We start from the raw sequence: 22,376 nt of genomic DNA on the forward strand, positions 1-22,376 counted from the left end.
AGACACATTTTCCTCTCTAAATTACGTTACGAGTGTGTAGAAACTATAGCCTATACAACCAACAAATACACATTGCGAGTTTATAATATTCATAATTTCGTCCGGTAGTCTACTGTAAATACGTTCATTCATTCTTAATCATTTAGGATACAGACAATCGTCTAGCTTTGTCAGGGTTTTCATTGAGATTTAGCTAAGCTATGCCCGAAATTCTGCTTTCATAATTCACAGTCATCATTCTAATATGATGGCTAATATTCAGTAGCAAAGGTTGCTTAGTATTTTGGACATAATTTCCCTCATATAGTCTGATTTTGAACATGTGGCGTCCTCTGGCGGATGTTTCAATGAATCACGTGTACAGTAGTTGAGGGTTCTGTAGCCTATCTTCAACAGTTTTTATTAATTGTATAATTTAAAGGATTTAGCCAGAATAAACTTCCAAACACAAGACACTAAAAGTAGTCAACAGAGTAAAAATGTAAGGTAAAATAATACCAACAAATGCTCTCCAAACGTTCAATGAATAAACATGCTATGAACCCACAGCACAAGTCACCATTTTTTGGTCTCTGTCAAAGACAGGTACATTATGTGAGTCTGTTGCTCACATTTACAGGGATCTGACATATCAGATCTGAAAAGGCATTATGAATCTAGCTAAATGCTATATCATGAATGAAGGCAAGTATCCATGATACCATCACACAGTTCACTTCAAGCCATCATTTACTAAAATTATATTATTTTGTGCATTTAGAGAGAAGAACAGTACATGATCTGTCAGTACAGATTAATTTTCTACTTGGATTTTCTATTTAAAAAAAGCAAACAAATACATCTTTCTAATTTAGTCTGTAAAATACTGATGTTGTATAACATTTAAATAAAACATTTCAAATGCATATTTTAAATGAAGCAAAAAACTAAAACCTTTCAGACACAAATTGCACTTTAAGCTTGCACTGTCACTGACATACACAGGCATGCAACACACACACACATACATACATACATACATCATATATATATATATATATATATATATATATATATATATATATATATATATATATGTATGTATGTGTGTGTGTGTGTGTGTGTGTGTATCTGTGTGTGTGTGTATCTGTGTGTGTGTGTGTGTTAGATATATAACATACACATATATATATTTAACAAACATTTAGATAAAAAATAGAAATTGCACATTCTCAAAATTTGATTTGTCATTTTAGTCCACATATGTGAGGGGACTGAATTGTTCATGTAAAAATGTCACTAAAGTCTGTCCAAGTTCACTTTATGAGACGGGTAAGTGTCTTTTCAGGACATCCTTGGCATTAGATGGCAGACTTTCAGGAAAGTTCACATCAAACTCCACAATGAGGTCCCCTCTTTGCTCTGGGTTCTTTGGGAAGGGCAGTCCTTGTCCAGCAATGATCTTCCTCATGCCGGGTTTGATAACATCAGTTATCTTCATATTGCACGTTTTACCGTCTATCGTTGACACGGTGACGGAGCAGCCACACAATGACTATGATCAAAGAAATACAGTAAATTGTTAGTAGGATAAGAATATTGAAACTCTAACTTTAAAAGTGCAATGTGTAAAATTTGGGAGGATGTATTAACAGAAATGCAATATAATATTCATAACTATGTCTTCGTTGGTGTATAAAGACCTTACATAATGAACCGTTATGTTTTTATTACCTTAGAATGAGCCATTTATATCTACATACACCACGGGTCCCCCCTCCATGTCAAGTCGCCATTATGCGCCGGCATCTAATCAGACAACCACTTTACAGAATTCGTTTCACCACTATTTTGTTCTTCTTCTAAATCGTTCGTGTTTTTAGAGGGAGCCTGCATCGTCACTACATTGAATACGCATGAAGATGTAGTAGTAGTAGTATTCATCTGGTTTACTAGAAGCAGAGATAATTCTTTGTTAGAAGTAAGAAGAAACCTAATTTCTTGACTGGCTAACATCTGCTGTCTCAGACGACGACATCTTTGATTTGTGTTGGCCAGACAGCCAAAGCACACGAAAGCATGCTTCTCAAAGCTTCTCAAAGCACGCGAAAGGGAGGGGTGAGCTGCTGTTGGTTGCAGTTCGCAACCTCAATGCTAGATGTTGTTAAAATTTACACACTGCACCTTTAAAGGTGCAATATGTACGATTTCTGTCTGCTAGAGGTCGCTAGAGGCCTATTCAAAACAAATGCGTAGCTTGATGATGGCAAGTTTGAGCACGGAATCTTGGGACATGTGGTCTTCACATCACAGCCGGTGGAAACAATCGGGATAGGACTCGGGAAGAAATCATGTTCATGGATGCGATTATTAATGTTACTGTAGTATGAAGCAGCGAGTGTTGTGGGAGCTGAAAGAGGCCGCTGGAGCGATTGCGCAACACACGCCTCACGAGCAGCAGAACTTTTATTATGCCACAATCGCCGGCGCCGCTTCCGCTTTTCCGGTCATGAGTATAAGGTAACGTCGCTCTATTTATCATATTAGATACATTTGAGAGTGTTGAAAATGATGTTATAACGTTACTCTGTGCGTTTGCTCGGCGGCTGCTGTGAGACACTTGTTTGTGATACACTTCAGTAAGATAGATCGATTTTTGAATATCAAATTAAATGCTGGATGGCTTGTGTTGATAAATGGCATGCAATTAATTTTAAAGTGTATTGTATGATGGAAAAAATTCTGTATTACTGTTACTAAAAATAAAGCTGCATCTGATTATGCTCTGTTAGTTACTTCACATAATAGTGTTTTTCTCAGAGGCATGGTAAAGCATGGTACAAGAAAATTAGAAAATTAGATTTAAACAATAAGACTAAATGTGTTGAGCTATATAACAACAATTAGATTTCTGTTTATAAACGTAACCAAGCAGTTGTTCCCTTGTCTATTAAAACATTTAAATATTAAAGTGTCTTTGGTGTTTCCAGTGTTTACAAAATAAAACCAGAAACCTAGGGTAACGCGTGTATGACGCAATTGACAGGCGACTCCTCACACGTCCCGGATTGATTTACAAATAGTTGGAAACATTTTGGATATTGTAAGTACTCAAGTGAACAAATATATATAACACTGGCCTAGTGGTTTTTAGATATTTTACTGCAAAAATCTTACATATTGCACCTTTAAGTGTGCTATTAGTTCTAAATTTACCCCTAATTCAACTTCAAGTTCAGTTGCTGCCTTAAATTTTAAGTATAATCAAATTGGCTCACTTCAACCTCTTTTTTTTTTTTTTTTTTTTTTTTTAAAATTAGTTAAATCCTGTATAACTTTAAAAAAATAAAGTTGAAAGTGGTTATTTGGATGACTTGGAAAAATATATGTTGCTATGTATTATCATATATTTACAGTGTACTAATAAGACAAGGATACCGAAAAGCAGTTTTGTTGTTCATACCTGCATAATTACAATATAAATATTTCATTTTTTCACCGTCATCCATCTAGAAAAATTAATTGACTAGTTAGGCAAACAGTTTTATGCATGTCTGGTTTGAGCCGTTGTTTGAAGGTAATTGGACCTGCTTTTAGTATGCCTTCATTTCATGTCATTTTTTTTTTATGTTTTATGTTATTCATCCTGTATTCTTTACACTTTCTTCTTAAACGACCAGCATCAGGACAGGAAGTTGAGAATTTCAGATGTTACATGTGAAAGTATGAAACTTTCACATTATGATAGTAACCTGTGCAAATCATTTCAATTCATTCATAATACTGCTAGTGTGCAAAAATGTATCTAACGCTTTCCCTTTCAACACACACTTCCCTTCAACAGCCTAAAAGTATATTTGATTTGATGGGTTTGGGTACTCTATGTACAGTAGTGACATTTACAAACACAGGACAATGATTCTGCCATAGCCCTGTAACAGTTTAAGTGGGCGAGCTCCTTTTTTGGCATCTCACAACAGCTGATCGAGCTCATATTCCTTACTGTCCAAACTGCATTATGTAAGAGATGAAATTTCACACAAAACATTTAACATTTTAGCTAGCGAAATTTACAAAACTGCCTTATAGAAACCTGCACAAATATATTGAAGGTATATACTATAAAAGTGTCAGTGTGAAGGGTTTGTAATTTTAATTTAAAAGCAGTATTATTTGCTAAATTTAACATGCTAAACTGTCATTTATATGTATTGTAATTTAACGTAAATAGTGGAAAATTATATTGCATTTAATGGATACTGTAAAATATCCAAATAAAGTGTAAAGTGCAAATATTAAAATAAAGTGTTTTTTAAGTAAAAATTGATTATGCACTCAGCAAGTTGGATGGATGGATGGATGGATGGATGATAGGCTTACTGTAAAAGTGTTTGCAATTATATTGAATGTATTGTTACTGTAAAATATTGTAAAATGTTTTTGGCAGTAAAAGTATGAATTACCATGTAACTGAGTGTTAAAATTTACATAGACTGTTATATTCAGCAAGACAGCACTTTTACAGTTTTATGGGTGGGTGGATGGATGGATGGATGGATAGGCTCTTCTCACCTGCCGCAAACTGACCCGGACCGGGTACACGATATCAGACCCCTCTCGTCGAAAGTGGCCGTGAGGCTTGTCTTTAATGACAAACACAATATCGGCCGGAATAGTGTTGGGTGTTTCGTCACCTTCGCGTGGAAACGTGATTTTGGTTCCCTCTTTCCAGCCACGCTTGATCTCAATAGTGAGGATTTTGTCCTCGGTTCTCAAGGTCCGTCCGTCCGGATTCAAGCGCTTGCGTGAGATTTTCATGCGCTTGGTGCACCCATGAAAGACCTCCTCTAGAGACACCCGGAGCTCGTGATGGATCGCGGGGTCCTGTTTTCTGCGCGGCGGGCCGCCCTGGCCAACGTGCCGTTCGCGTGGAAATCCGTTTATGTTAAAACTCGTGAAAGAACCAAAGGGGTCACTTCCGTCCACCTCCATGTCATCATCATCTCGTCCATTGACTTTCCTGCCAAAAAATATCTCGAAAGGATTGGCTCCCCCGAAAAACGTGGCAAACGTTGCATGAGGATCTCCATGGAAGGTGTAGGTGAAGTTGCCTCCTGGCCCGTCGGATGCTCCTCCACCTCCTTTAAGGCCTAAATGCACAGATTTGAGAGAAAACACGTTTTATTTCTTTATAAACACTAAATGTACGCAAATACAGACCATTTATAATTAGACAACAGCGTTGACATCTAATTTCGACGGTTAATGTAGAGCTTTCTGGTTGAGCACTTCCAGGACAATAGAACATATGGTCAACTTTGTATAGCGTACAGTATACAGCCATACTGTACGGTAAATGTCCGGACTCAGCCTTTCTTTTTCATTTCAACATTTTTTGTCTGTAGCCTACATCCGACATGTTTAAAAGATGCGCAGAGTAATTAAGTATGACTCACATAATGTTCACTGCTAATATAGATATATTACAGAGATGAAAGAAGCATACCTTCTTCGCCGTACTGGTCGTATATTTCCCGTTTCTTTGGATCACTGAGAACTTCATAAGCCTCCGCGACCTCCTTGAATTTCTCCTCCGCATTAGCCGCCTTGTTTTTGTCAGGATGCCATTTCAGAGCCTGTTTTCTGTACGCCTTTTTGATGTCGTCGTCTGATGCTCCTTTCGCGATTCCCAATATTTTGTAATAATCTTTTCCCATTTTCTCCTATGCAGACCAGGTTGGCGCCGCTGCCCGAGGATTCAGTCTCTTGAAAAAGAAGGACGTGAATAAATGCACTGTCGTGGCTACAGTGTCAAATCCTGCCTCTTTAAACCGTGATACAGATGATCAGTTGATCCTGTTGTGTCTGTTTGGAGGCGGTTACTCAGCACTAAAGATCTTGTGTTATTTTACCCTCTTTAAATAGCCATTGCTCCCTCCCCTGTACTATTGCAGCTCTGGAATAATCAGAGGGCGCTTTCTAGAACGTAGCTGAGGCACGTCATTTCCCATTTTCAGAGATCTAAATTCTCTTGAACCAGAAGCAATGTGAATAGCCTGAGAATAGTCTATCTATCTATCTATCTATCTATCTATCTATCTATCTATCTATCTATCTATCTATCTATCTATCTATCTATCTATCTATCTATCTATCTATCTATCTATCTATCTATCTATCTATCTATCTATCTATCTATCTATCATTAGTTTTGTCTGTCTGGGGATCTCTATTCTGGGGATTAGAGGATGGCAGTTTAGTGGCTGCATATTTTACAGTTAATGTACATTTCAGTAGCCTACATTATACACTGTTATTATACCAACCTACTAAGTATACTAAACTACTAAATTCTGATTTGTACCTTAAAATAATAGCCTAATAATACAAGTGGTAAAATGGAAAGGCATTTTATGACTTAATCTTTTGATGAAGTTAATCAAAGTTGGCATGAACACTAAAATTATTAGGCGATATTAAAAAAAATCTATCTATCTATCTATCTATCTATCTATCTATCTATCTATCTATCTATCTATCTATCTATCTATCTATCTATCTATCTATCTATCTATCTATCTATCTATCTATCTATCTATCTATCTATCTATCTATCTATCTATCTATCTATCCAGGATTAATCCATACAAGACAAGCTCTGACAAGAAAAAGGTTCCACTTTAATTCCTTATTTAGTTGTTTTTTTTTTTTTTTAAACAATCACTAGGACACTTTTTTCAATACTTACGTCACTTTTTCCAAAAATCTTGTATGTGGGCTAAACTTTTGCAGATTGACTACTGCATTTTTGCAGTATGCTAGAACTGAATATACTGAAATTTTATACAGTTTACAATATATTCATCTTACTAAGTTATGTAACCTGCAAAATGTGCTTACAATACTTTTTTCCTGTGACCTCATGTACTGGATGCTGTGTTCCCCATTTTTTGATGTAGTGTCTTTTGAATGCTCTGTAGTGTTTATATTGACTGATGTGTGTATGATCTGAAAGCTTTGTTTGTTTCTTTTGTTTCTCCTGTCATTTAACCTCAGTTCTAATCAGTCTGTCATTTAGATGAACTTTAGACTAAAATAGGAGACTTTTATGATTAATAATACTGCAGACAATAGATTATTATTAAAGGGATAGTTCACCCAAAAATGAAAATGATCCCATGATTTTTACTCCTCAAGCCATTGTATATCTTCTTTCAGATGAACACAATCAGAGATATATTTAAAAATATCCTTAGTTGCAGGGTTTCTAATGGTTGTAAATGGGGGCCACATTTTGAAGTCAAAAATAATGCATCCGTCCATAAAAAAAGTAAACTCCAGGAGGTTAATAAAGGCTTTCTGAAGCGAAGCTATGCAATTTTGTAAGAAAAATCCATATTTAAAACTTTATAAATTCAAATAGCTTCTGGCAGACAGCCGTATGCAGAATGTGCAAGTCGATTTGTGGTGGAAGAGTATACTTTGACCGGACGCACAATGTAATGATGAACGCGGAGGTGCAGAGGATAGAACAAAACAAATCACCAGTCCTGGATTATAAGTCTAAAATGATCATTTTTAAAGAGAAATTTCGGAGGATTTCAATATAAGAAATTTGGTGCACCGTGCACAGCCCTATTTGTTTGAACCACAAGAGGCATAAGCTTACAATAGTCCTACATCTTGCGTCATACATCGTGTCAGAGGATTACTCGTTTGGCAAAAATCGGTCGTCCGCCGGAAGCTCGGTATTTGAATTTATAAAGTTTTAAATATATTTTTCTTACAAAAATGCATCGCTTCACTTCAGAAGGTCTTTATTACCCCCCTGGAGTTGTATGGATTACTTTTTTTATGGATGGATGCATTATTTTTTACTTCAAAACGTGCCCCCCCCCCCCCCCCCCCCCCCATTCACATCCATTATAAACCTGGAGGACTAAGGATATTTTAAATATATCTCTGATTGTGTTCGTCTGAAAGAAGATAGTCATATAGCCTACACCTAGGATGGCTTAAGGGGGAGTAAATCATGGGATAATTTTCATTTTTGGGTGAACTATCTCTTTAAAATTTCTCTCATTTATTACTCACCCTCATGCCGTTCCACACCTGTAAGACCTTAGTTAACCTTCAGAACACAAATTAAGATATTTTAGTTGAAATCCGATGGCTCCGTGAGGCCTTCATAGGGAGCAATGACATTTCCTCTCTCATGATCCATAAAGGTACTAAAAACATATTTAAATCAGTTCGTGTGAGTACAGTGGTTCAATATTAATATTATAAAGCGATGAGAATATTTTTGGTGCGCCAAAAAACAAAACAAAATAACGACTTATTTAGTGATGGCTGATTTCAAAACACTGCTTCAGGAAGCATCGGAACATTATGAATCAGTGTATCGAATCATGATTCAGATCGCGTGTCAAACTGCCAACGGCTGAAATCACGTGACTTTGGCGCTCCGAACAGCAGATTCGATACACTGATTCATTATGCTCTGATGCTTCCTGAAGCAAAATTTTGAAATCGGCCATCACTAAATAAGTCGTGTTTTGTTTTTTGTTTTTTTGGCACTCCAAAAATAACTCTTCGCTTTATAATATTAATATTGAACCACTGAACTCACATGAACCGATATAGTACCTTTATGAATCTTGAGAGAGGAAATGTCATTGCTCCGTATATGAAGGCCTCACGGAGCAATTGGATTTCAACTAAAATATCTTAATTTGTGTTCCAAAGATTAACAAAGGGCTTACGGGTGTGGAATGGCATGGGGGTGAGTAATAAATGAGAGAATTTTCATTTTTGGATGAACTAACCCTTTAAGTATGAGGCCTATGGCTAAGTGAAACCTCAGTGTAAAGCTTTAGCTCAGAAAGATACTCTAAACCTGTAAAGCACACTATCTTCATCAGAAACTAAGCAAAGTTGTCATAGATGCAGGCTACTAGATGTCATTTTCTGAAAATAGATGGAAAATCTGACATTAAAAGGCAGCACTCTAAGTATAGTAGTGGCAGCCTGCCAGTGCCAGCAAAAGATCGTATTTCCTCTCCATCCCAACCTCTCCCCTTCACCCAGACCGGCTTTGCATATTTGAAGTAGTCTAATCTTTGAAAAAATATTAGATAGCGAGTCCAATATGAATAGGCTACATTGTAAAATGTGATCAGGCACCCACATGTTTCCTTTAAGAAATGTCCATGTTTGGTCTGTGAACAATATTGATGATCCGCACTACAACACGCACTGCAGTTCCATCTGCTGGTTAGCATCGGTACAGCACGAGATTTCCCGGTGAGAGGATGGCATTTCGCTGGACCACCGCATTGTACTCCATCCTCAGGCTGGAGATATGACTCAGCGTTATCAGAGTAAATAAGCTCAAAATATAATAATTGACCACAAATTAAACTAATAATCTTACTTAAAACTTTTTGTTATTCTATAAAACTATTCATATGAATTACATTTAAATAACATTGTCTTTTACATCGGATCATGGATCACTTCCGCGGCTTGTTTGATAAACTCGATAAGAATAAAGACGGTTTTATATCTCGTGAGGAGCTGCAGAGTGAAATGCGCAGGATAGGTGTGGAACCAGTTTGTGAAAAGGTTCAAGTAAGATTTTCTATTGGATATTTAGATATCAATTGCAGAGGTGTTCAAGTAATCATTCTTTTATGTAGCCTGTCTGGATCAGGCTACACTTATTTTCTGTGTGAGCAAATAATAGCCTATATTATTATACTATAGTAGCCTATTCTTTCGTTCAGGCAATCTTGTCCCATTATGACCAAAACGAGGATGGACGTCTAAGCTATCAGGAATTTCTTATTTACATTATGGACAGAGAGAAGAAATGGAAAATAGATTTCCATGCCCTTGACAGAAATAAATGTGGTAAGTTATAGCTTAGTGGGCTATTATTTTTTTTTTTTTTTTTTTTTTTTTTTTTTTAATTGAAACAACTTAATGTTATTGGACTGGTATTTGTGCAGTGGTGTAAAATGTTCTCTCAACTCACAAAACAAAGTACCAAAACTGTGTCAAAAATATATTAATATTATTATTATAAAATATACACATAGGCCTATATTCTGTTTTTGTTTAATTATGATGTTAGATAACTGCACTGTATTGTCTGTACATTTCTGCAATTTGGATATACACAGTTACCTCAGGTTACAGATTAATTGTAACAGAAACATGCATTTTCTGTAAAGCTGCTTTGAAACAATTGTGAATTGAATGACTATTTATGTTCTTTCCTCTGATTAGGGGCAATTGACCTGGATGATATCATGACTCTGTTTAAGGAATTAGGTTTGGTCATAACAAAACCCAATGCAAAGAGAATCATTCAAATGTAAGAGACCTGCAGCTGCTGCCTCCACATTTGCAATATTAAATAATGATATTTGATAATGATAATGATGGCATTGGTAACAAGACTATAGAAAATAAATGTCACATCAAGATCACATTCTGTAATATGGGGTCAGATACCTTGACATATACAGATTTATGTAAACCTTGTGTATTGGTACAGTTTATATTTAATGCATGAAATCCATGAAATGGTTTGGAATTTGTATTGACTGTCTTATTAATCAGTCATTAGATTATTAACATTGAATTCTGATTGTCATTAGGATGGATGAAGACAACTCTATGACAGTAGACTGGGAGGAATTCCTCCAGCACGTCATCATTAACCCAGCAGAAAACATTGGAGAGTTAGTATCTTCCTGGAAACATAACCTGGTAAAAATTTCAGCTTTTAAATACTTATTTCTAAAATATCATTAATAATTCACCCAAAAGGAAAATTTTTGAAGTATGTCAGTGCCATTCTTTTGTCTCAAGATGCACACTAGTCGTTTTTTTTTTTTCTAGTGAACGTTTATAAAAGTTACTTAAAGGTCCCGTTCTTCGTGATCCCATGTTTCAAACTTTAGTTAGGGTGTAATGTTGTTGTTAGAGTATAAATAAAATCTGTAAAATTTTAAAGCTCAAAGTTCAATGCCAAGCGAGATATTTTATTTAACAGAAGTCGCCTACATCGAACGTCCAGTTTGGACTACATCCCTCTACTTCCTTCTTTAATGACGTCACTAAAACAGTTTTTTGACTAACCTCCGCCCACAGGAATACACAAGAGTTGCGTTTGTAGAGTGTGTTTATCGCCATGTCGTCAAAACGCTGTTGTTTTTATCCCGCAGTCCAATCATCGGGTCTGATTCCGGCTCAAATTGATAGGGTAAAATTAAAGACATGTTTACAATAACACTGAGCGCATGCATCTCCACGTTATGGTAAGAGGCGTGACCTTTCCTGGCAAGATGCGCTAAGCTGCTGTGGAATCACAACACAGGAACCGCTGGCACAATCAGTTTCTGCAGGACGGACTTCATAAAACAAGGAAGTCATCAGCCCGTTTTTATGACAGTGGAAACAGCGTTATACAGATAAGTAAATTATGTGAAAAATACTGTGTTTTTTTACATGCGAAACATGTTATATTGCACACTATAAACACAATCAAAGCTTCAAAAAAACACGAAAAACGGGACCTTTAAATCTAAGTCTAAGCCCTGTCTGTGAAACTGGGCCTGTATATTCTTTTTGAATTTTAAAATTTTGGTCAACATTCACTTATATTGTGTGGACCTTGAGAGCTAAGATATTATTGTAAAAACCTTTGTGTTCTTCAGAGAAAGTCACACTTCACATACAGAGTATGGGAAAAATGTCATTTTGACTAGAAAATTCCTTCAAGTTTTTGCACATATGCATTTAATCTGCACTGTTCACTATCAGGTTTATAAAATGATGTTGTAATTTTAGGTGTTTGATGTAGGAGAGAGTCGCTCTTTGCCTATTGAGTTAACCCAAGATGAGACTGACTTGTCAATCTGGGGGAACTTTATATTGGCTGCAGGCCTGGCAGATGCAATTTCCAGAACTGTGACAGCACCAATTGACATGTTAAAGACACGACTTCAGGTAGGTTTTTTCAGTCACAACTAATATATATATATATATATATATATATATATATATATATATATATAGTTGTGACTCACTTGTCTGTACTTTCCTCTACCTAAAATATGAGCAAGTCTTGAGCAATCATTTGTATCTTTAGTTGTATACAACAGTGCTCATACTTTTTTCTATTGATTTTAAAATCAAAGACTTTTGAGTGAATTTTAAAGCAAGTGTGGACAATATATATATTTAGACATGTTTTTTTGGGTGATAAATCTTGACGCAAATACCGTTAAATTGACTTGTGCAAACCTTACTAAATCACCTTGCATGATTCATTAAAATAATCTACTCACATACATTTTGTGAGTACTCCTGCATATGCAATATGCAATAAGGTCGACTGCAAAAATAACTGTGTCCAAAACTTTTAAGCGCTAATTTTTCACTGCGTGTCTTTAGTAAATCCTGACAATAGTTTTTTAACACCAAAAGAGGATTTGTGCTGGCACAATCTGGCACCTAATCTGCTAAGTCAACACTGATGAGCCAAAACATTATCGTTGATCATCTTCTTACAAGGCCACATATTAATATTAATGCCTGGGTAGATTAGATGATAAGCAAACAATCACTTCTTGTAAAAAAGGAAAAAAAGATCTGAAAAATTTACCAACAGTGGTCCGAGGAGGGACAAACCACAAACCACTGACAGGGTGTTGGGCACCCAAGGCTCATTGATACATGAGGTCAACAAAGGCAATCCCGTCTGGTCCAAGCCAACAGAAGGTCTACTGTGGCACAAATCACACAAAAGTTTAATGATGGTTATGAGAGAAATGTATAACAGCACAGTGCATCATATTTTGCTGCGTATAGGGGCTGCGTAGCTGCAGACCAATCTGAGTGTCTATGATGACCCCTATCCATCGGTGCAGTGGAAGAAGGTCGCCTGGTTCAATGAGTCCCGTGTTCTTTTACATCACTTGGATTTACCTGAGAAAAAAAATGGCACCAGGATGCACTGTGTGACGACGACAAGCCGGTGGAGGTAGTGTGATGATTTGGCCAATGTTCTGCTGGGAAACCCTGGCTCTAGTCATTCATGTGGATGTAAATTTGACATGTGCCACCTATTTAAACGTTGCAGACCAGGTATGACAATGGTGTGCCCTAGTGAAAGTGGCCTCTTTCAGCAGGATAATGCACCCTGACATACTGCACACATTGTTAAGGAATGGTTTGAGGAACATGATGAAGAGTTCAAGGTCTTCCACTGGTCCCCAAATTGCCCAGATCTCAGTCCAATTGAGGATCAGTTGGATGTACAAACAAGTTCGATCCCTGGCGGCTCCACCTCACAACCTACCGGAAGGAACTGCTGCTGACATCTTGTGCCAGATACCACAAGACACCTTCAGGGGTCTTGTAGAGTCATTGCCATGGTGGGTTGGCAATGTTTTGGCAGTACGCAGAGGACCAACAGCATATTAGGCAGGTAGTGATAATGTTTTAGCTCATCGGTGTATGTTCCATTTTTATCAGTATATTTGCTGTTTAACTCTTCTCAGAGTTGATTTTCACTTGATCTTTCAAACAAAATGTTTTAAGAAATGTACAGTCAGAGCAATACTTTTGTTTAGAAAGAATTTGTCATGCCAAGTCACCTTTATTTATATAGTGCTTTGTACAATGCAGATCAGTTTCATACAAGCAGCTTCACAGTAATAATTAATGATGCAAACTTCATCAAATATGTACGGAGCCTCGCACATGACATGCAGGGAAAAAATAGTAGGCTAAATCGTGCACACATTTTACTGATTCGTTCCCTCGATTTATGAATTGTGTGCACAATTGACTTATTCGTTCCCTTGATTTACCAAAGAATACTAGAGAATACTAGAACAAAGGAGAGTACTAGAGCAAAGGAGAAACACAACCAACTAAAAATTAACTATTCAAACTGAGGAATAAATATACAGTGCTCAGCATAAATGAGTACACCCCCTTTGAAAAGTAACATTTTAAACAATATCTCAATGAACAAAAAAACAATTTCCAAAATGTTAATAATATAACTTAGATTACACATTTTTCAGTTTTACTCAAATTAGGGTGATGCAAAAATGAGTACACCCCACAACAAAAACTATTACATCTAGTACTTTGTATGGCCTCCATGATTTTTAATGACAGCACCAAGTCTTCTAGGCATGGAATGAAAAAAGTTAGTGACATTTTGCAACATCTATCTTTTTCCATTCTTCAACAATGACCTCTTTTAGAGACTGGATGCTGGATGGAGAGTGACGCTCAACTTGTCTCTTCAGAATTCCCCATAGGTGTTCGATTGGGTTCAGATCAGGAGCCACTGAATCACTTTCACCCTGTTTTTCTTCAGAAATCCAACAGTGGCCTTAGATTGTGTTTAGGATCATTGTCATGTTGGAAAATTGCAGGAGGACCAAGGGCACGGAGTGATGGTAGCATCTTCTCTTTCAGTGTATAGCAGTACATCTGTAAATTCAAGATGCCATCAGTGAAATGCAGCTCCTGACACCAGCAGCACTCATGCAGCCCCACATAAGGACACTGCCACCACCATGTTTCACTGTAGGCACCATGCATTTTTCTTTGTATTCTTCATCTTTGCAACACCATACAGTTTTGAAGCAATCAGTTCCAAAAACATTTATCTTGGTCTCATCACTCCAGAGTATAGAGTCCCAGTAGTCTTCATATTTGTCAGCATGGGCCCTGGCAAACTCTAGGCGGGTTTTTTTGTGCCTTGGCTTTAGGAGAGGCTTCTTTCGTGGACAGCACTCATGCGTGCCATTCCACTGCAGTGTACACCATATTGTGTCACAGGAAATAGTCACCCCAGTTTGGCTTTAGATAACTGCACTGAACTTGCATGCCGATTTTCTTTAACCCTTCTCATCAGAAGACGCTCCTGTCGAGGTGTTAACTTCTGTGGACGACCTGGACGTTCCATCTTTTTTAAATTTTTGTACAATTTTTGCTACAGTATTCTGACTGATAAGTAAAGCTTTGCTGATCTTCTTGTAGCCTTCACAAGAAGGTTGTAAAGTAATTGTTTTCTTTCTCAGGTCTTGTGACATTTCTCTTCCATGTGGTGCCATTGCTGACAGCATGACATGGGAAGGGGTTTTAACACCCTTTTATAGTCAACTGTCTGCTGGACACAATGTGTAATGGATAATTAGACTTACCTGTGGTTGAATTCTTGTTAAATTAGACATTTGTAGTCTAAAATTTAGCTTTGCTCCAGAGACTTTCAGTGGGGTGTACTCATTTTTGAGTCACCCTAATTTGAGTAAAGCTGAAAATTTTGTTCTCCAAGTTATATTATTAACCTTACTTTCATGTTATAAGTTAAACAGATGTTATATAAAACTTAGTCTTGTCAACATTTTGGAAATTGTTTTTGTGTTCATTGAGATATTGTTTAAAATGTTACTTTTCAAAGGGGGGTGTACTCATTTACGCTGAGCACTGTATATAGAATAACTAAAGAGCTAAACAAGTAGCAGGTGGCTCAAATCATCAAACAATGAGTTACCATGACAACAAATGAGAACCTACGACGGAAAAAAAAAAAGCAAGCACAGGAAACACTAACTACATCTCATTTCAGAGGCAGCATCCTTTGGAGGTCACATTTGAAAGCTGCATATGTCATCAGGATGTCTTATTTAAGAAAAGTAAATATAATAAAATTGACTGTTATTCCTCGAAAGGTGTAAAATACTGTAATTTCTTTCTTTGCAATCTAATGGTTACTTTACTTAAATGCCTCGATGATGTATACATCCTTTAAATGCGACCTCCGGAGAATATAGCTTTTGAAATGAGACGCAGCTACTGATGTACTAAACAACAACAATGTACTAAAAACTGAAAAGTTTCACCTTTGTGTTTTTGAAAAGTTTTGCATACAGACGACAACTTTGTCAAAGCGATCCACGTTCACACGGATCACCTATAACAACTAAAAACTACTTATCATGCCTATTTATCATGTATTATTCATGCCAGGCCAGTAGTTGGCGATGTCACTTTGTAAAGAAACACTATACACTTAGACTGAAAATGTAAAATTGACATCACCATTTTCACAAATTCACGTTTTTGTATTTACACGGAGATGATAACGGTATATCATTTTCAAAACGTCCACTTTGAAACCCATTTTCAAAAGTTTGCGTTTGTCATGTTTTTAGTTGAAAAAGGTATCATGTCAACTCCCCCTAAAAGTCCAGGAAAAAGAAACCAAAACTGAATGTTACACAGTGTCTTTTTCATTTTTAAGCAGGTCTACAGAAGACAGTAGTGTCATCATCCAGCTCAATTCAGTTGAAGATTTAGTTTTTATCCAAAAGTGTCAGTGCAGTCATGTCAATAATGTAGTGTATTATACTGAATATTAGTATTTCAGTTAAATTGGGAGTATATAAAATATATTTTATTTGTAAAACAACAATAGCCTAACACACTGCAGTATACTGGATAGGTTTTTGGATCCAAAGCTGTGTCTCTTGGACTCCGGGAGCTGCAGACTGGAGGTTTTAGATCCTTGTGGCAAGGAAATGCTGTAAATGTTCTTAAAGGAACACCACAATCAACGCTTCAGTGCTTCATCTATGCCCAGGTGACCACACAAACTTGCACAAATATTCACTCACATGTGCACAATGTTCAAACATTCTTTATGTCACTCTCCTGACAGATGAGGTTGTCCACGCTTGGCGAGAGGGACAGTCTGACAGTCCATCAGAGGTTTGGACTGGGCTGTGTGTCAGGGGCTGTGGCACATGCTGTGTTCTACCCCTTAGAGGTATCACAGTGACACAACAGGTTGGAGTTCCTTACTGTAAGGTGTTGTCTCTCAAATACAGTATGTAAAAAGAAAACATGTGTGTATTGTCACTTCTGTCATCATTTTTATAAAGAAGGTAAAATTTTATAAAGGATTTCTTGCGCAAGAACCAGCAACATTCAATCAATAACCCTGTTGAATTATAATTACAGTTTTTCAGAATGCTGTACACATTGGGTAATTTCATATCTCTTTCTTCTTCACTTTCCAGCAAAGACAGAAAGCATTTTTTATTGTTAATATAATAATGTGAAGAGCTAAGGATGCAAATTAGGTGTATAACTGAATTTTAATCTTTGTATTGTATTACTTTCATGCACCCAAAAAGAGTTATGGCAATGTAATTTTATGTACAATATGTAATTTTGTCACACAAGCCTGTTGTCTCACATAATGACTAAATGCACAAATAAATGGCTAAATTTCTGCTTCAGATTAAAAAAATAAAATGATAATAATCGTCAGTAGTTGTTGCCAGGGTTATAGCTAACTAAAATAAAAACAAAAAACATATATATATATATAGATAAAATTCAGATAAAATTAATGTGTACTAAAAAAGATTTTTAATTTTATTTCAGGCAACATTTATTGTTTTCATTTAATTTAAATTGATGTACTAAAAAATAAATAAAAAGAATTTAGACATTTAAAAAAATAAATAGAAATGGCAAAAACACACCAAAATATTACTTTAACTAAAATTAAAATTCAATTTAATTAAAAATAAATAAACCTAGTAGTATCTCAGTGATACTAAAATAACACTGATTGTGACAAAAAGATTAAAATAAGAAATCTCCTTTGAGGTATAAAGTGATACTTATAATAACTAATGTTGCAGTTGCAAGAAATATAGTCACAACTGCAAAATATAAAGTTACAATATGCCATCTAAACTCACAATTAATACAAGTGTGTGAGCAGGGCTTGACATTAACACCTGCCTAGCCGCCAAATGTGGATGGATTTTAGCAGTGGTGTGTAACGCAGTCACACTCCTACTAGCCACTTCGGTGGGTTGAATTTTATATAGTAAACATATTGTATATAATATACATTTTTCAATTGTAGTCTTTTAAAAGGGCATCTAAAATAATGAACTAAGTGCAATGTAATGTTCTCAAAAATATTGACTTTTCTGAAATATCTGAAATGCTTCAAATACACATATTCCACAGAGCACTTTCTCGCTCTCTCGTCTCTCCAACAGCGAGTTGACACAGAAACCCACCTCCCCTCACTCACTTATTTCATTTGCTCTGGATAAAAAATAGTTTGTGTTACAGGGCTTGAATTTCGGCATGGGATTTACTCATTCCCGCATTTTGTGCTTACACCCAAAGTGTGTGCACATAAAGCCGCCTCATTACTAAATTAAGTTATTTTTTGTGATTTTTTTGCTTTTAAACAATGAAATACACAAAAATAATGTCAACATGCTGGTCTTGGTGAGTATTTATGTAAACACATTCAGTTATATTTTAAGTGAATGTAAACAGTTGAGAAAGAAAACACATGTGTGACAGTATAATGGATCTGTGCATCAGGTCTTAAAGTGACAGCAGCCTAATTTACCTGCTGCCAAATTATGAGATAAAATTTAAAATATCTATATGGCAGTTTTTCCTGATGGTATTGATTGTGGCCAGTGAAAATACTGATTGGCTAGTAACTTTGGAAAACCACTACCCGCAGTGGCTGGTGAGCAAAAAATTTAAAGGTGCCGTAGAACGCTTTTTCACAAGATGTAATATAAGTCTAAGGTGTCCCCTGAATGTGTCTGAAGTTTTAGCTCAAAATATCCCATAGATTTTTTTTAATTCATTTTTTTTAACTGTCTATTTTGGGGCATCATTAAATATATCAGCGTGCTTCCCCTTTAAATGTTCGCGCTCCCCGCCCCCAAGCTTGCAACTCTATAATACATTGCATAAACAAAGTTCACACAGCTAATATAACCCTCAAAATAGATCTTTACAAAGTGTTCATCATGCAGCATATCCGATTATGTAAGTATTGTATTCATTTGGATGTTTACATTTACGCACATATTAAAGATCCCGACTGTTGCGTAACAGTCGGTGTTATGTTGAGAGTCGCCTGTTCTTCGGAGGTCTTTTAAACAAATGAGATTTACATAAGAAGGAGGAAACAATGGTTTTTGAGACTCACTGTATGTCATTTCCATGTACTGAGCTCTTGTTATTCAACTATGCCAAGGTAAATTCAATTTTCAATTCTATGGCACCTTTAATGTCAATCCCTGAGTGTGAGGTATAGTGACACTGTGATATAGATATATATATATATATATATATATATATACACACACACACACACACATATATATATATATATATATATATATATATATATATATATATATATATATATATATATATACACACACACACACATATATATATATATATATATATATATATATATATAGTCACAATTATGAAATGTGTAACTATGAGAAATAGTCGCAATAGTATAATATGAAGTCACAAGTGTGAATTACAAGAAATAAAGTTGCAATTATGAGAATTCATACACCTTCCATATTAGTCATTTTTCATCATTAACACAAACTAAGTTGTAGTTAAAATTCACAATTACAATTCATTAGAGCAACACCAATTATTTTTATTGACTTACACATGTACTGTAAGTTGATTGACATGTTTTACATTCTTCTAATGGCAGGTGCTGAAAGTTAGACTAAATCTCCAGCCTGCTGGCACCTACAATGGAGTACTGGGATGTGCCAAGTTGATTTACCAGAATGAGTCTGTGGCAGCTTTCTACAGAGGGTTCAAACCCAGCATACTCTGCATGATACCTTATGCTGGAGTGGAATGTGCAGTGCATCAGGTATTCGGGGCACCGGAGGAGGTATCTAAGTATTCGATCAAAAAGAGACAAACTACAAAACTGCTTTTACTTTCAGACAGTTTGGCTGGGCCAGTTTTATTTCTTCTCACCAAGTTAAAAGGCATCAGTCATTAACATGAAGTCTTTCTCCTCTGGCAGTCAATTATAAGCTGGGCAAGACAGGATCCAGAGCACGTCAGTGACTCCAAGCTGTTCCTCTTCAGTTTTGCAGCATTTGCATCAGGACAGGCCACCAGTTACCCACTTGCTGTCATTAGAACACAACAGCAGGCTCAAGGTGAATGTTAACCTGAATGTTTTCCTTTATCTACTAAAGTGTCTTCTAAGACTTTTAATAATTGATATCTGTGCTGTAAATTTGGTAAAATTTTATCATGCTCATCCTCTGTCTGCATTCACACAAAAACAGAATCCCAGCTGTTCTCAGAACATTCTGGCAAGGTCTCTTTCAGTAATGTTAAAGGTGCCGTAGAACGTCTTTTCAAAAGATGTAATATAAGTCTAAGGTGTCCCCTGAATGTGTGTGTGAAGTTTTAGCTCAAAATACCCCATAGATTTTTTTTAATTAATTTTTTTAACTGCCTATTTTGGGGCATCATTAACTATGCACCGATTCAGGCTGCGCGGCCCCTTTAAATCTCTTGCTCCCTGCCCTCCCGAGCTCTCGACTATAAGTGCAGTTATACAGTGCATAAACAAAGTTCACACAGCTAATATAACCCTCAAATGGATCTTTACAAGATGTTCGTCATTCATGCTGCATGCAAACATCGATTCCTGTGAGTATAGTATTTATTTGGATGTTTACATTTGATTCTGAATGAGTTTGAGGCTATATGCTCTGCGGCTAACGGGCTAAAGCTACACTGTTGGAGAAATTTACAAAGAATGAAGTTGTTTATGAATTATACAGACTGCAAGTGTTTAAAAATGAAAATAGCGATGGCTCTTGTCTCTGCGAATACAGTAAGAAACGATGGTAACTTTAACCACATTTAATAGTACATTAGCAACATGCTAACGAAACATTTAGAAAGACAATTTACAAATATCACTAAAAATATCATGTAATCATGGATCATGTCAGTTATCATTGCTCCATCTGACATTTTTCGCTATTGTCCTTGCTTGCTTACCTAGTCTGATGATTCAGCTGTGCACAGATCCAGACGTTAATACTGCCTGCCCTTGTGTAATAACTTGAACATGGGCTGGCATATGCAAATATTGGGGGCGTACATGATCCCGACTGTTACATAACAGTCGGTGTTATGTTGAGATTCGCCTGTTTTCGGGAGGTCTCTTAAACAAATGAGATTTATATAAGAAGGAGTAAACAATGGAGTTTGAAACTCAACATATGTCTTTTCCATGTACTGAACTCTTGTTATTCAACTATGCCGAGGTAAATTCAATTTTTGATTCTAGGGCACCTTTAATTGAATGTTCGTTCAATGTTATCTGTTCTTTACTATTCTAATTCTCTCAAAACAAACGTTACATTTCTCATGAAACTTTTTTCTGAAAATCAGTTGGACGTGGATTTAATTTCAGAATGTTCAAAGAACATTCAGAAGTAACATTCCCATAGTGTTTGAAGAATTATAAAAAGGAATGTTCTCTTAAATGTTCATAAACAAGAAAAAAATGTTTTAAAGCATGTAAACACATTGGATGTTTTGAATGTTCAGATAACATTCAGAAATAATGTTTTCATAACTTAAAGGGAACGTTAGCAAAACATTCGTAGAACATATGTAGGATATGTTCATCCCAGACTGTGCGAATATATCAGTATTTGTCTTGTGAATTTCTTCAGCATTTACTAAAAATATTTGTAATTTGATCACTGTTGTTTCTCCTCTCACTGTCTCAGCTTTCTGTTCGACCTCACAGAAGTCTGCAGATGCTCTTCAAGGACTCTTTGGAATCTATGAGAAATATGGAGTCAGAGGTTTTTATAATGGAATGGGTGCTAGCTTTGTGAGAGCTGTTCCTTGTGCTTTGCTGAATTACACCCTGACCTCAAAATTTGAAACATTGCTTTCTTCATTGTCCTAATGTAGAATAATGGTTTAGACTGTATGTTTTTTGATTGTCTTTTTGATTTCTTTGAATTATGTTTCATCACGTACCTGTTACCTATTGTTATGGTAACATATAACTATGGTATGAGTATCATTGCATCAGTTGAGCCTTTTAACAAGTACAAGAGCATAGTATCAGTTTTGAGTGAGTGTACGGACTAGGGAAATTCGAACTTTTAATAGGGGTGCACATAAGTGCTGCGCAGGTGCGCACGCATGGTAAAAATAAACAATGCGCACCAGAAACCGTAGAGGGAAGCATTTTGAGTACCAACATTTTTGGGGACAGTGTGACGGGACACGTTTACTTACTGGAGTAGGATTTTTCTCCATCTCTGGTAAGATAGCAATCATGATGATAAGTGTTTTCTTCAATTATTAGGGGTGCAACAGATCGCAGTTAAACCTTAATCCGTACGGATAAGCTCCAACGGTTCGGTACGCATGTGATTCGTGGATTAACTGCTAAGTTTAACCATCATAGAGTGAATGTTTTTCTT

General features: G+C 36.2%; 2 protein-coding genes across 2 annotated transcripts; one reads left to right on the forward strand and one right to left on the reverse strand.

Annotated features, from left to right (window-relative positions):
• Window positions 1-374: 374 nt before the first annotated feature.
• Window positions 375-5,901, reverse strand: dnajb4 (DnaJ heat shock protein family (Hsp40) member B4). The gene is made up of 3 exons (XM_067362639.1): window positions 5,486-5,901; window positions 4,552-5,129; window positions 375-1,534 (listed from the first exon to the last, which is right to left on the reverse strand). The coding sequence occupies exons 1-3, from the start codon at window positions 5,694-5,696 to the stop codon at window positions 1,301-1,303; spliced, it is 1,023 nt and encodes a 340-aa protein (XP_067218740.1). The 5' UTR covers window positions 5,697-5,901; the 3' UTR covers window positions 375-1,300.
• A 3,588-nt stretch (window positions 5,902-9,489) lies between these two features.
• Window positions 9,490-21,850, forward strand: slc25a24l (solute carrier family 25 member 24, like). Its single transcript, XM_067364201.1, has 10 exons — window positions 9,490-9,612; window positions 9,768-9,894; window positions 10,273-10,360; window positions 10,647-10,758; window positions 11,842-12,000; window positions 16,523-16,660; window positions 16,739-16,846; window positions 19,601-19,768; window positions 19,928-20,066; window positions 21,666-21,850. Exons 1-10 carry the CDS (start codon window positions 9,490-9,492, stop codon window positions 21,848-21,850), a joined length of 1,347 nt encoding a protein of 448 aa, XP_067220302.1.
• The last annotated feature ends 526 nt before the right edge of the window (window positions 21,851-22,376 follow it).

This window comes from Chanodichthys erythropterus, chromosome 16 (genome assembly GCF_024489055.1).
Source record: "Chanodichthys erythropterus isolate Z2021 chromosome 16, ASM2448905v1, whole genome shotgun sequence".
Classification (NCBI taxonomy): Eukaryota; Metazoa; Chordata; class Actinopteri; order Cypriniformes; family Xenocyprididae; genus Chanodichthys; species Chanodichthys erythropterus.